General features: G+C 40.1%; 1 protein-coding gene across 3 annotated transcripts in view; it reads right to left on the bottom strand.

Annotated features, from left to right (window-relative positions):
• Window positions 1-15,518, bottom strand: part of Jarid2 (jumonji and AT-rich interaction domain containing 2) — a 239,718-nt gene that overhangs the window by 80,194 nt on the left and 144,006 nt on the right. For 2 of the 3 annotated variants that reach the window (XM_042678520.1, XM_042678521.1), the window contains one exon: window positions 14,528-14,669. The exons of the other annotated variant lie outside the window; for it this stretch is intronic. In XM_042678520.1, the coding sequence (XP_042534454.1) occupies window positions 14,528-14,669 (142 nt within the window). The remainder of the gene's footprint in view (window positions 1-14,527; window positions 14,670-15,518) is intronic. 3 annotated transcript variants of the gene reach the window in all.

Genomic DNA, 15,518 nt, shown 5'->3' with positions numbered 1-15,518 from the left:
CGTCCTCCCTAATCCACAGATTTCTTATCTATGGAATGGTAGGATCTCATGGTCAATATTCAGCCCAGCACAGTTGATACTGGAGGCATCAAAAATGTTGAGAAAGGGGCTGGGAGGGTGGCTCAGTGGTAGAGCGCTTGCCTTGCATGCCTGAGGCCCTGGGTTCGATTCCTCAGCACCACATAAGCAAAAAGAAAAAAGCCGGAAGTGGCACAGTGGCTCAAGTGGTAGAACACTAGCCTTGAGTTGAAGAGCTGAGGGACAGCGCCCAGGCCCAGAGTTCAGGCCCCATAACCGGACCCACCCCCCCCCCCAAAAAAAAAGTTGAGAGAGAAATTATGGCGAAGGTAGTCCCAATCCCTACAAAAAGAAGTAAGCAAGTATAAGCTCCAGAAAGGCCAACTGCCAATACACCTCACACAGGCATTTTCCTGAATAAGCAACAACATATCAAATCTGAGGCCTGTCACAATGAATGCAAACATGTTTGTGAGGGGCTGAATAACAGTCTGAACAAATTTGTAGCTGTGTTCTAGGAAAGGAATGACTTTGAAAACAAGATATATTTAGAAACTGCTAGAATGCCATCCGACACAGTTCCAAGTTGGAAGAACAATTTTAAAAATGTGGAAGTCAATGAATACCTCATAATAACCAAAATAACCCCTAGATCAGCCTGAGTCATGCACATGTGTCCATGAAGTTGTCACAACAGACCACTCACTAAGAGTTTCTCAGCAGCTAAAGTGGGCTTTGGCCCAGAACAAATTCCTTAGAAAGTCAGCCACTCCCAAAAATGTAGGCACTAAAGAAAAGTCTTACTTTATACTTATCAAAAACCACTTCATCATGGGGCCTGATGCCAGCAGCTCACACTTGTAATACTAGCTACTCAAGAGGCTGAGATCTGAAGATGACAGTTATAAGCTCGCCCATGCAGGAAAAATCCATGTGACTCTAATCTCTAATTAACTAGTACACACACACACACACACACACACACACACACACACACACACACACACACACACACACACACACACACACACACACACACACACACACACACACACACACACACACACACACACACACACACACACACACACACTTCAAGGAGCTCAACACATGCCTCAGAGTTGACTGGTGCTTCTTTTGTGAACCTGTAAACCATATTATCTACACACAATGGATCTGACTCAGTACAACATCTAGCTAATACACTGTTACATATTCAACAGAATAGTACTACAAATAAAAAGTAACATCTCAAAATGCCCTCATCTATTTCAACACCTAATCTGAAACCACCTATAACCAACAGGACAAGGCTTTTGTTTTCCTTCAATGTTTACCTTCTTCCTACTTAACTGTGATGGACAGATATTAGCATTGAGATTGTTTCTACATAAATGAAATTTCACCACTGATTAAATACGGTATTCAAGACTCATGGAAACTTTGTAAACTCAACTCCATAGTACAAATAAGCCAAACCTCGGTCATCTACCTCTGGGAAACTGAACAGTGAATAGGTTCTGTCTGGGGGGCAAGAAAGGTTACCAACAGAAGGTGTACAGCTACTGGAGATAGTGAATAAGGATGAATATGGTCAAAGTAGTTAATATAAATGACTGAAAACAAAACAATGAAAACTGTCAAAGTTACTTCAAGAAAGTGGCAAGAAAGTAATGGAAAAAGGATTGAGTTTGATCAGGATTTATTAAATATACATATACGAAACTGTCACAATGAAACTCCTCCTTAAACAACTAATGTATGCTATTTAAAAAAAAAAAAAAAAGTCTCACGCCTATAATCCTAGCTATTCAGGAGGCTGAGATCTGAGGATTATGGTTCAAAGCCAGCCCGGGCAGGAAAGTCCGTGAGACTCTTATCTCCACTAAACTACTAGAAAACCAGAAGTGGCGCTGTGGCTCAAGCAGTAGAGCACTAGCCTTGAGCTGAAGAGCACAAGGATAGCGCCCAAGCCCAGAGTTCAAGCCCCACCACCACCAAAAAAAAAAAAAAAAAAAAAAAAAAGGCTTAGGAGGGGAAAAAAAAAGGAAAATGTCAGATATATCTGTCACCACAACAAAAGAATATTATCATGGGTTATATACTTTTAAATCAGAACAAGACCAGAAAACTGGAGCCATCCCTCAAGTCAGTGCCACAGAGAGAAGTAACATAGGCCAGCACTTGTCTTGGCATCATTCATCAAGGATGGTGACTGGCAATCTGCTGATCTCATCCTTTATTTACTCTCTGGACTCCAGACTCTATTAGCAAACTACCTGCTTATATCCTAATCCGAGATCTTCCAAAAATAAAGTATACAATAAACATTTTGGTTTCTCTGCATATAAATGCGCAGTTTTGAACCAGAGATATATACATTGAGCCAGAGAAAGGCAGAGGAAGCACCAGACAGGACAAAGGAGAACATTCTATACTACTACACACATGTGGGCACTCTTTCTCACACACATATGCTAAGATCTCTCACACTTACAGTCACATAAGAACAAGCACACACAGCCCTTCACAATATGACAGAGTGAAAAAGATTGAGGCTAATCAAAACAGGATTATTTGCTTCAGAAATATGGCTCCAAGCCGGGGCTCTGGTGGCTCATGCCTATAATCCTAGCTAGTCAGAGGGCTGAGATCTACGGATCACAGTTCAAAGCCAGCCCAGGCAGTTAGTCTGTGAGACTCTTATCTCCGATGAATTACTCAGAAAAAAGCCTGAAGTGGTGCTGTGGCTCAAGTGCTAGAGCACTAGCCATAAGCAAAAGAAGCTCAGAGACAGAGCCCAGGCCCAGAGTTCAAGCCCCAAAACTGGCACCCCGCCTCCAAAAAAATAAAAAATAAATCCTTACAAACATTTCATTTTTTAATACTTTAACAACTCTTAGAATGTTTATTCTCAAAAAATATAAAAATATTTATCCCATACTAGATCCTCCGTCACTGACTGAAGATAAAGAGATATAAAGATAAAACACAGACTGCCCTATCAGTTCCAAGGCTAAGGGCCATACTCTTTGAAAACTGGAACATTGAATAGCACAACCTAGATAGCAGTGGCCTACCCCATCCCTCTTAAACACATGCAAGACAAAGTAGTAAAGAAGATGATTTAAACCAGTTCTATGAAATGAGCTTTGGGCTAGCAGGACAGATCTACCAAGGCTTTTATGTGAATTATACTCTAGGAGATTCTGTCTTTGCAAATCAAAGCCATTGAGCCTAAAGCAAAGGAGAAAGCAGTCTGGCCTGATATTTACCTTTTTCAAAAAAAAAAAAAAAAGGGGGGGGGGGGCGGGGGGGAGATGGGGGAGACAAAAACACCAATTACTATGATCTCCTCTTCAAACTTCCAGTGGTAGAAATGAGCCAAACTCTCACCTGGAAATAAGTCATTTGGATTGCTGCCCTCACTGTCCAGGCAACCCCCCTACCAACCACAAAATCAAAGGGAGGGAATAAACAGGGAAAGTATGAGGTGAGTGTAGCAAGAAGCACTCCTTTCCCACCTTTAGTCTAAACACTGTGTATGGCTGTCAACTGTGCTATGTAGCCAGATACAGTACCACCATCAGTAAGTATTCCTAATAAAAAGGCATTGTCTAAGAACCACCCCCCCATGTGAAGCTGGAAGTGGCACCAATGATTGTCACCCTCCTTTGTGATCCAAGAGATTCCAAACACTCACAAGCCTAGCACACTGTCTTGTTCATCTCAGCACCAATCTGTGTGCTCTTAATTTGATCACGATAGATTCTGAGACTGATTTTTTAAAAAAAAACTTTTTTTCTGGGATGGCCAGACTCTACCAAAAGGACGATGGTGATGTTTAGATTTGCCCACTGTGGGTGTATAAAGGCGAGGAAGAGAAAAACACGTGACAGACGTTCATATTTAAAGACTAGAGAGAGCCTTGAAAGAAGATGCAAGAAAGAAACTGGTACCCAGTGGTTTCCATGGCAACTACAAAGCATGCTAGACCCTGATTTGCATGGAAGGTGGAAGTGATATCCCCACAATCTGATCTCCAAGGTAACAGAAAAAGGAAATGGCCTCGGCAGTAATAAAATTGTCTTAGATAAAGTTCTGGCCCATTTTCTTTAAACCAATGTAGCAGAAGTCTTGTGTGTTTATCAGGAGTTTTACGCAATTAATGGGGCTGGACATAACATTCCCTCAAGTGGCTCAAAAACCTGTCTGAGGAAACAACTAATGACCAATTAAGCCAAAAACACCTCTGCCAACGTCTTTAATGCACAAACTCTGAGGCAAGTCCCACATAGCCATCCCCTCCAACTTCATGTTCCACCCTCTCAAGACAGGGTGTGTTTATGCAGAAGATTTGAGAGCCTGTAGGAACCTATATAGCCAGCCTCATACTACCAGGAAAGAAAACTTCAAAGAAATAGGACCTTGATTTCACTCATATGGTATGTAACACACCATTCCAGACAGGGCAATCACAAACAGTAAATTTCAAAATAAACTGGAACCAGTCAGTTTGGCCTGAAAAATAACTTTCCTGCTTAACACTCCCACCAAGTGTAACTCAAAGTATGGCTGTATTTTAAATTACCTTAAAGGCAGATTAAAAATGTACTTATAAAGCTGGGCGCTGGTGGCTCACGTCTATAATCCTAGCTACTCTGGAGTCTGAGATCTGAGGATTGATTCAAAGCCAGCCCAGGTGCAGGAAAGTCCCTGTGACTCTTATCTCCAATTAACTACCAGAAAACTGGAAGTGGCTCTGTAGCCCAAGTGAGCTGAAGAGCTCAGGGACAGGGCTCAGGCCCAGAGCTCAAGTCCTTTTGATCACAGAAATAAAACAATAGCTTTAGTCCATCAATTCCCTTTTAATTGGTCAGAAAATAACTTCTTCCTATTAGCTTAAAAAAAAAAAGTAGCTGAGCTAAGTGGCTCAAGCCAATAATCCTAGAAGGTGAAGAGATCGGGATAGGACATAGAGGCTAGCTTAGGACTAAATCTGTGAAACTCTCATTCAAAGGCTAGGCACAGTGGCCAACACGTAACTTGTTATGCCAGCTACAAGAGAACTACAATGGCTAGCATGCTTTCATCTCCAGTGAAATGAAGATAATCACAGCCCAAGTTGGCCTGGGTATAGAATGAGGTCTCATGTGCTACCTAAATTCTCTTGTTAGATCTATAAGGTTTTATCATCCCTATTTTATACCAGGGCAAAGGGGGACTAGAGGTATGGGACCTTCCTTGCAAGTGCAAGGCCCTGAATTCAATCCTTATTACAAAAAGGAGTTTAAGATGACCTCCCCCCCAAAAAAATGAAGAAGGAGGTGGCAGTAGTGGCAAGCAAAACTGACCCTTTTTTTTTTATTTCTTAAGGTGAAGATAATCCTCTTGGAGCCTTGTTCCCTGCCATAATGGGCCCATTAAAGATTAGCTCCCAAGCCAAATGCTGAGGCAAAACCTATCTGCCCAGAGGAAACACCTACACTTGATAATATCTTTTTAAAAGTGCCATGGGATAGGATAGTAAAAAATTCCAACCATTTTAAGTGTCAAGTTTTAGTACTAACTCCTGTTGACTCAGCTATAAAATAGGGATGATAAAACCTTATAGATCTAACAAGAGAATTTAGGTAGCACCAAATTATCTTGCTAATGGGAAGACTCCTTTAAACAAAGGTTTCATAGTTTCAAAGAAATAGAAGTTTCTAATATTCACTGGCTTTACTATAGAGTGAGAATTACTATTTTTAGGTCAAATGCTATTCATATGCCTCTTTCTTAATTTTGAAATGTTCTTTTTACACTGGGTCAAGGCTTACTTAGGCTATTCATTTCATTTTTTCCTTTTGTTCTGGTACCAGGTCTTGAAATATATATGCCAGTCTTGTGTTCTCATTGGCTTTTTTATTCAAAGCTAGGTTCTACTACTTGAGTCATATCTCCACTTCTAGTATTTTGCTAGTTAACTGAAGATAAGGGTCTCATGGACTTTTCTGCCCAGGCTGGCTTTGAACCTTGATCCTCAGATCTCAGCCTCTCAAGTATCTAGAATTACAGGAATGAGCCACCAAAGTCTGGCTTTTTTTTATTACTAACAAAACTGAAAAGCTGATGACTGTGGCTAAAACAGTGCCATTGTTACTTCCATTTCTTGGTGGCATGATTCTCTTTCTCATTCATTATCAGTCAACCAGAAGAACAGTTCCAGCTAAGAAGAATGATAAGGTCATGATTTATCTCCTGTTTACCTGAAAGAACTAAAAAGCCATCTAAGAAATGGACACGATAAAAGAATGAACTATGGTCTCTAAGAGGGAAAGAACAATGATTCTCCAGGCTACAGTTTAAAAATAATGTCCATGATGCAGCACAGGTAGGGAAAGTTAGCCTGGGCAAAAATCTGAGACTCTTATCTCCAATTAACCACCAAAAAAGCAGAAGTAGAAGGAAGAGTGTCAGCCCTGAGCAAAAATACTAAGCAAGAACATGAGCCTTGAATTCAAGGCCCAGTATAGGCAGCCAGGCCGGGAGGGAGGTAGGCAGGCAGGTAAGGCCCAGTATAGGCAGGCCGGGAGGGAGGGAGGCAGGCAGGTAAGGCCCAGTATAGGCAGCCAGGCGGGGAGGGAGGCAGGCAGGCAGGTAGACAAGCAAGCCAGCACACATACATATGAACGTACATGCTCACACAAAGCTGTCTCAAAAAAAGAGGGGAAGGACAGGAGGATGACATACTCAATGATACTTAGTGGTACATTTTGGGCATAAGCTATCAAAAGTAAAAAAGTAAAAATAATAGGCTGATAAGAATGATTACAGCATCACTGGGGTAAGAAACAAATTCAGAGAAACTAAATAAAGCCCCCTTTTGGGAGGAAATTGAACAAAAACATTTTTTATTGCATCAACTTTTTTCTAAAAGTGGCCAAGTATACAGAACCATTTTAACAAGATTAATGAACATAGAGCACACAAAGAAAACCTAGACCAAGGTATATTATGTATAATTGCTTATGATCACAAATTGAAAAAGGAGTTGTGATCTGCAGTGTGGGAAATATGATTATCTGGTAGAGTTAAGGACTTAACAGATTCTTGTTTAGGACCTTGGCAAAGTACAAACTATGAGAGACTAAAAAAAGTGAAGAACTTCTGAGGAATTACTGGTAATCTAGAATTCTATACCCAGTAAAAATACCTTTTAAACCTGGAGGTGATGTTTTACAACTGCATGTTGACTGTACAAGCACCATAATAAATATGAGAGTGAAATAAAGATCTTTTCAGACATATAAAGGCTCAAAAGATTTCTGTCACTAGTAGACTTCATTAGAATTGTTAAAACTTCAAGCAAAAGGAAAATCATGCCAGAAGGATAACTAGATCTAAAGCAAAGAAGGCCACCAGAAATATGAACTAAATATGTAGACAGGGAAAAAATAGCTCACAATTAATCCATGTTCACTTTTTTTGGAGGGTGGGGTGGGAGGGAATTCAGGAGTGGTATTCAGGTGTCTCCTGAATAGCTAGGATTACAGGCGTGAGCTACTAGCACATGGCCCATATTTACTTTATAGTGTTTACTTATACAATTACTTTCTCCGGTAGGCCACATAATATTCTACCCAATTTTGAAGATTTCTGAAAAATAGAGAGTATATTTCAGTCATAACAGCTCTAAACTTTTAGAGCAGTATGGAATTAATCTCTACTTGTAATCTAATCTTCAAGGTTCCAATAATATTCTATTAGAGTATGGTTATTGGCGGCTCCTAAACTTCAATCAAAAAGTTAAAAGAAGCCAGGCGCCAGTGGCTCACACCTATAATCCTAGCTACTCAGGAGACAAAGAGCTGAAGATTTCAAAGCCAGCCCAGGCAGCAAAGTCCGTGAGACTCTTAACTCGAATAAACCACAGAAAACCGGAAGTGGCATTGTGGCTCAAGTGGTAGAGTACTAGCCATGAGCTAAAGAGCTCAGGGACAGCGCCCAGGCCCGGAGTGGGCCCAGAGTTCAAGCCCCACAATCCAAAAAGATAAATAAATAAATAAAATTAAATAAATAAATGAAATACATCTAAGCTATTTCTTGATTTTAACATTAAACACTGCTACTATACTACTACATTCAGTTCTTAAAACATGTTCACTTCAAATAATCTAAATTTATAACAGTATATGCTGCATTTGGGCTTCTTTTGTAAACATAAGAGGTAGGTGAGTATTTTCAACCATACAAAAGGATAACAACTAAGTTATCCTGTTAAAAAGGAGAGTCAATTCCTATCAGATACAATGTATTTTCATATCCAGAATCTAAACTGTACTAAACCAGGATATCACACGTGTCCAACTGTCTACTACATCAAAAATCGGTGTACTGACTAGGACTCAAACTCTTTAAGCTAGGACTCAAAGTCTTAAACTACACAGTAAGATACTACAGTTGCCAAGAGAGAATTTTAAAGTAGTTATTTGGAACTTTCTGGAGCTCTTAAAAGCATGTTAGGATATTGGGGGGGGGGGGGGGGGGGGGGAGAAGCACCATATACTAAATGCTAGAGGCCTGGACTCAAGGTGCAGAAGTGAGTAAACATGAATAGCAGCAATGGAATCTCCTCAATAACAGCAAGTCTTAATTAGTCTTGCCTGACTCTTACCTTCTCCTTTCAAGCAAATAATGCTGCTCTGAGCTGGGTGGAAGAAACTGACACTATTCACCACAAGGTCCCTCCTGTGACTCAGTAACTTCAGAAGCAGTAGATGCACCCACACTTTTCCATCTGCCTACAGACTGCTGTGGTGAGGCCATGGAGGAACGATATCGATCACAATGAGTCTAAATCGAAAACCATCTCCAAACATTATAAAATCCCCAGTGAACGTGCAGATTCACAGGTACTCATTCATATGTCAGAAACACAGATAATAGCTAATAATGATCTTTCACACTGAGCACTTGTCATACTCCTTCATTCTCTTCAAAAATTAGCTTGCTCAGTTCAACAGCCATGATCACGGCATTTCTGCTGCCATACACATCTCACATGTAAGGGGGGTGGGGGGAGAGGAGGGATGACTAAAGCCTAGAGACATTATGAAACCTGCCCCCTACTGGCCAATACCAGGACAAACTTAGGAACATGTACTCTCACTTAACCACTACCACTGAGCCATGCCTCCAGTACAGCATTTTGTCTTTCAGACATTTCTGCCCCAGCTGGCTTAGAACCACAATCCTTCGGGCCTCAACCATCCTAAGTAGCTAAGATTACAAGTGTGAGCTACTTGTGCCAACCCTAGATGACACTCAACCATGAGGATCTATAGATCTCTATGGCAAACCCTTAAGAAATAACATGGTTCAATTTTTACAATTTCCCTCTGGCTCTTCTCTCAAGACAAAATATAGACATAACCCTGCTAGCTGAGTGGTGTTTCAGATCTATCATTTACTCATATCGTATCTTCCTTTCCATGAGCCACATAGATTGTCCTTATCCCCAGAACCAGCCCTCCCAAAGTTTCCCACTGTCCACACAGGCTTGACTAAAAACTGCCAATTCTAGTTTCTCCCAACACTGACATACTTCTGAAAGAAACAAAATTTTATTACAACAAGTGAGGAAAATAGCATAGTCAGCATAGGAGTTTGGAGCTGGTCATGGCTGCCATTACGTTCACAAGGGGCCAATTAAAGGCTAATGTTCATCATGTTTCTATCCTAAACTATAATAATTAAGAACAAAAAGTGATTCAGAAAAACAATCTCACCTACCAAAATGGCCAAAAAACTTCAGCATCTTACAACTTCAAAAACAAAATAAGCAAATAAATAACAGCAACAGATAAAACCTCTAGGTAAGCTAAGCATCTCATCATCTTGGCTCTTTGGCCTTCACTGTCCAAAGAGATATAGAACTCTTCAATCAAAGTCAGCTTTGTCTTTTACAAAAGGTAATTTCACATGCTGGCCTTGTATTGGCTAGATAAAGTGGTTTGCCATTCCTCCTAAGGAAAAAGAACGAGGATCTTGAGAAAAATTATGAAACTCAAAGTAAATATGAATTTCGTTCTTTTCTAACATACTCAAAGTCAAGGAAAAGCAATGACCCAAGCATTTTAGAACAAAACATAAGATATAGGGTTTTCTGCAGGAAAGTAATTATTTGTAGATACAAAAACTAAGACTTAAAAAAAGCATCGTCAGAAGAATATTATCACTTTAATTTCTGGGTTAGAAAATCTGAACAGAGGAGGGTTATCAGTCATAACTACATAAATTGTAAAAAAAAAAAAAAAAGAAAATCAATTGCATGAATTCCTTGCCACTGTCTTCCACTCTTCTTCTAACTCCCTGCACCCATTAACACAAAATAATGTACCTAAAAGGATGTATACTACAGGAATAATTAATGTTACAAAAGGGTTATCAATTAGACCATTACACATTTTTGCAAAGCAAGAATATCAAATCTCACCCCTGTGTTTTGAAGATTCCATTTTTTTTTCCTCTCAAAAATGGTAAATGCCAAGAGAAAGTGCTAACCGTCACTCCTAAAACATGCTCTTTCTGCAGGGCGATGGCGGCTCAAGACTATAATCCTAGCTACTCAGGACGCTGAGACCCGAGGATCATGGTTCAAAGCCAGCCCAGGCAGGAAAGTCTGTTGAGATCTTATCTCCAATTAACCACCAGAAAACTAGAAGTGGTGCTGTGGCTCAAGTGGTAGAGTGCTAGCCTTGAACTGAAGAGCTCAGGGACAGTGCCCAAGCCCCGAGTTCAAGCCCCACGACTGACACCCCCCCCCAAAAAAAAAGTTATTTCTGATGTTTAGGGAACTTAAGATGCACAGCAGAAATGGCATTATGTCATTATCCACTCAATGCTTGAACCCAAACTACCAAGTAACCACTTATCTTCATTGACAGCAAGCTCTATCAACTTCGTAGGAAAGCACAACATGCATAAGACAAGAAGAGTCAGCATCCAGTCTCAATAGTATACTGAGCAACCTCCAGGAATTCAATTTCCAAAGTGATTTATTACGCTGTAGAAGACAGGATTCAAACCAAATCCACTACATACCGAAGATGGGTAAAAGCAATGATTTTTTCAAAGAACTATTAAAATTCACTCTTTCTATTTAACTTCCTATATTATCCTACAACACTGCTGGAAGCACATACTAACACAAGGGTGGGGAATATCATTTGGTATATAATGGGACAGGCACATATGCTTCTTGAATACTTCTTATGGCTGGCCATAAGCATTTACCTGTATTGGTAATTTTATATGACACAGAATGATATTATACATATCCAAATGGCCTGTGGAGGCTGGGGGGGGGGGGGGGGGGGTTAGGTTGTTCAGGTGTGGGGCGCATTGCAGAAATGCTGAAAGCTACGAAGCTCTCCTCCTATGTGTGATCCAAGTCACTTCAGGCTTATCTAGAAACCAGCCTCACTTTTTCAACCTTATTCTGGATGTCCCTGTTACATTTCACTAGAACACTGATTCTGAAACTTCTTTTTAACCCAAATGAAATGCTATAATGAATCCTTAATTCAATATAACAACATATGTAACATACTAATCATTACAAAAATGGTTAAGTTTCCCTCAAGCTAATCCTAAAAAGGAGGGCTTTTCCCCCACTACTATCCTGTAGAGTTAAAGGATTGTTTTATACTCCACTGCCAAGCAACACAACAGTTCTGCAGCAGTGTCACCTTGGAGAGGCATTATCAGTTAGGCAGAAATGATCCTGAGAGAATAAAGCCTACTCACAACTTAGGTCATCATGATGGTCAGATCATAGCCACAAGTGAGGGTGATGGATGGATGTGTGTGTGTGTGTGTGTGCGTGTGTGCGTGTGTGTGTGTGTGTGTGTGTGTGTGTGTGTGCGCGTGTGTGTGTGTCAAAATTTATAGTAGAAAGTGATAGCATTCATAACCAAAGATTCATTCCTATGAATGTTAATGTCAGGTGGATGAAAATCTGCCCATGTTGAAAGGCACAGACAATATAGTCACATACTTCAATGTATTTACTGATGTGATTGTTCCATATATCCCTGAAAATACCTGTCCTATGAGGATTCAATTATCAAACTGGAGCAGGGGCAATGTTTCATATGAACTAACAGCAATGTACAAATGTACACTGGAAGAACTGTACTATACATGCTAATTAATCACAAATCAAATGGCATCTTCTAATATACAGGTGCAGAACAAAGATATGAAGGTAGAAGTTCATACAGGCTCAGAGTATATTATGTGTTAAACAGATACTTCACAAGGCAGGAGCTGATGGCTCATAGCTATAATCCTACCTACTCAGGAGGCTGAAAGGATCATGGTTTGAAGCCAAGACTGGTTAGAAAAAGATCCAAGACACTGTCTCCAAAACAATGGGTAAAAAGCTAAGCTAGAGGCATGGCTCAAATGGCAGAGTACCAGCTAAGCAATTAAACAACAACAACCATAACAAAAAACCATGAGAGAGAAACTAAACTTGAGATATTCATCTAAACTTTCACTGAAAACCATGCGAGAAACTAAACTTGAGATATCCATCTAAACTTTCACTGAAACAAGGAGAGCGGGTGAATCACTGCAACAATCATACCCACAAGATACTATATTGGAAATGAACTTTCCAACTTCGGGGAGGGGAAGGGGAATGAGGGAGGTCAGAAGGGAAGGGATAATGGAAGAACAACAAAGGAGGGATTAACAATTCTTGACAAGAAACGTACAAGAAATTGCCTTACTCATGTAACTGTAACCCCTCTGTACAGCATCTTTACAATAAAATGAAATTTAAAAAAAAATAAAATGTTTAGGCTCAAAAACCATTAAGTATCCATACACAGCTAACCTCCATTCCTTCTAACTTTCCACTAAGCTCAGTTCATGACAGATATGTATCTAGATTATTTCCAAAATGTAATTATGTGTCTAGATTGTTTCAACAACTCAGAATATGTCACAGAAGCTCAGATCCTGGGAATTTCTTTTACACTTCAATTTCATAAATTAACAAGATTCTAATAAAGTCATAAAGACAATAATCCAGTGAAACATCAAATATAAAAACAGGCCCAGAGCTGGTTGCTCACTCCTGTAATCCTAGCTACTCAGGGGGCACAGATTTGAGGATTGTGGTTCAAAGCCAGCCCGGACAAGAAAGTCCATGAGACAAACAAACCAACCAGAAACAGCAGCTCTGTGGCCTAAAGTGGTAGAGTGCTAGTCTTGAGCAAAAGAGCTAAGGGACAACTCCCAGACCCCAAGTTCAAGCACCAGGACCAAGAAACACACACGCACACACGCACATGCACTAAAATGAAATATAAAAATTCTAAATGAAAGGGGAAATAACAAACAAAATATGAAATAGGGCAGCTACTACCAAGGTATTTTTAAGCACCCTGTTAAAAATACTATATAATGTCACTATCGCTATCCTTGAAACCACAAACTCATAAAATTACCAGGACCTACAGCTTGGTGCCAGTGGTTCTACCTGTAATTCTATCTATATAGGAGGCTGAGATCTAAGGCTCCCAATTCAAAATCAGACAGAGCAGGAAAGTCCATGGCATTCTATCTCCAATTAACCACTAAAAAGCTGGAGCTGTAGTTTAAGGGGTAGAGCACTAACCTGGGGGGGGGGGGGGGGGGGGAGCTCCTGGGGACAGTGCCCCAGGACAGCACATCCAGAAGGAAAGAAAAAAAGAAAGAGAGAAAGAAAGAAAAGAAAGAGAGGGAGGGAGGGAGGGAGGGAAGGAATAAATAAGGGAGAGAGGGAGAGAAGGAAGGAGAGAGGCATGAAGGCAGGAAGCCAACCAGAGCCAACTTCCCTTACAAACTATCTTAAGCTCATTTAGGAAAATCATATAGAAATAACTGCCAATTATTTTCAGTTTGAAGAACTGGTTTTGTAACTTGGCTCAACGCTTATCTATTGAAAATGCAGTGTAATTCCTGCTTTCCTGAAAAGAAAAACAATTCAAAGAAGACATTTAATCTGCACATTTTAAAAACATCTCTCCAGAAATAGCAGAAAGCATCTAATACTCTCCCCACTATTACTGCTGATAACAAACAATGATAGTGAACATTTAAGACCTGATATTATCAGCTGCCAATTCTTTGGATGTTTCTCATGGCAAAAACATGGTTTAGTCAGTCTATGGCATATTTTGTTTACTCATTTTTAATTATTATGGGATAGAACATAGAAATCCTGGATTTTTATTTACTTATTGGTGCCTGTACTGGGGCTTGAACTCAGGGCCTTTTACTTTCACTCAGTTTTTTCGCTCACAGCTGGAGCTCTAACACTTGAGCCACCGTGGCTTCAGTTCCAAATTCTGGCTGTTCTATGAAAACTGTGATATTGTGGTGAATGGGCCAACACTGTCCCCATGTGACCAAAAACTGGCACTTCTCTGATTTAAATAATGCACCAATACTTTTAGCCTTGATTACTAACCTTTTCCTCGACGGCCCTTCTTCAAAATCTGAAGAACTAACATCGTTGCTAGTAGAGGACACTTGGGATGCATCGTCCTTCTCATTCTCTGACTGTTCTGATGCTGGTCCTAATCCCTTAGATTGGTCATTACCAAGGAGCCCTACAGGTGAAAAAAGGGGATAAACACTTAAATATATCACATCAGGAAGCAGCAGTTTACCACAGTAAACCCTACACAATGGCTAATGAAGACAAACAAGAATGTGGGCAACAGAAAATTCACAAATGCATATCCCCTTTTTGAATGGGAAATCCAAAAGGCTGGAAGTTTGTGTGTTTATTTGTGAGGAGTAGCTGGAGGAAGGAGAGACAACAGGGTCTTGCCATGTAGCCCAGCAGCTGGCCTTGAATTCATATTCTTCCTGCTCAAGTCTCCTAGATCACAGGTATATATGCCATCCAATCCAGCTATGATTCTTTTTCCATGTACGTAAATATCATCTGTGACTGAAGCATGACTTTTTGGTTCATCCAGCCATTCCACAAGATTTGACTACTTCATTCCATGTGAAATCTCTCTTGAATTGAAACATTTAAGAGTGGTTTCTGTTCTTTGCGAAGAAAACTGGGAAGAATAGTATCTCTCTAATAGATATGTAATACATTTTATCTGGTAACGTTCAGGGAAAACTGCAGCACAACAAAGGCTGGGACTTGCCCTGCTTATGCATGTGTGTAACTCCCTATGATTTCAGACTTTAGATAGTAACATAAGGTTGGAAATCTAATGCTATGGAGTAAGTAAAATATCATGGCTATTTACTTGTAATATGGGGCCTTAAGGATCATGGCTACAGCATGGAAATGAAAATAAGCTTCCCAAATATTAGAAAGACGTTAAGGATAGAATGTGGTCAGCATTTCAGGAATAATACCTGAGCTATGTATTCTAGTAAGAATTTGTCCCATACAGAACCATGTGACGAAAACCAACGGTGGCTAGTGTCAA

The sequence above is a fragment of the Dipodomys spectabilis genome, unplaced genomic scaffold (assembly GCF_019054845.1).
Source record: "Dipodomys spectabilis isolate Male_0828 unplaced genomic scaffold, ASM1905484v1 ptg000045l, whole genome shotgun sequence".
Lineage (NCBI taxonomy): Eukaryota > Metazoa > Chordata > Mammalia > Rodentia > Heteromyidae > Dipodomys > Dipodomys spectabilis.
Note: the sequence above shows the minus strand (reverse complement) of the source record. Positions and strands in the feature narration are given on the sequence as shown.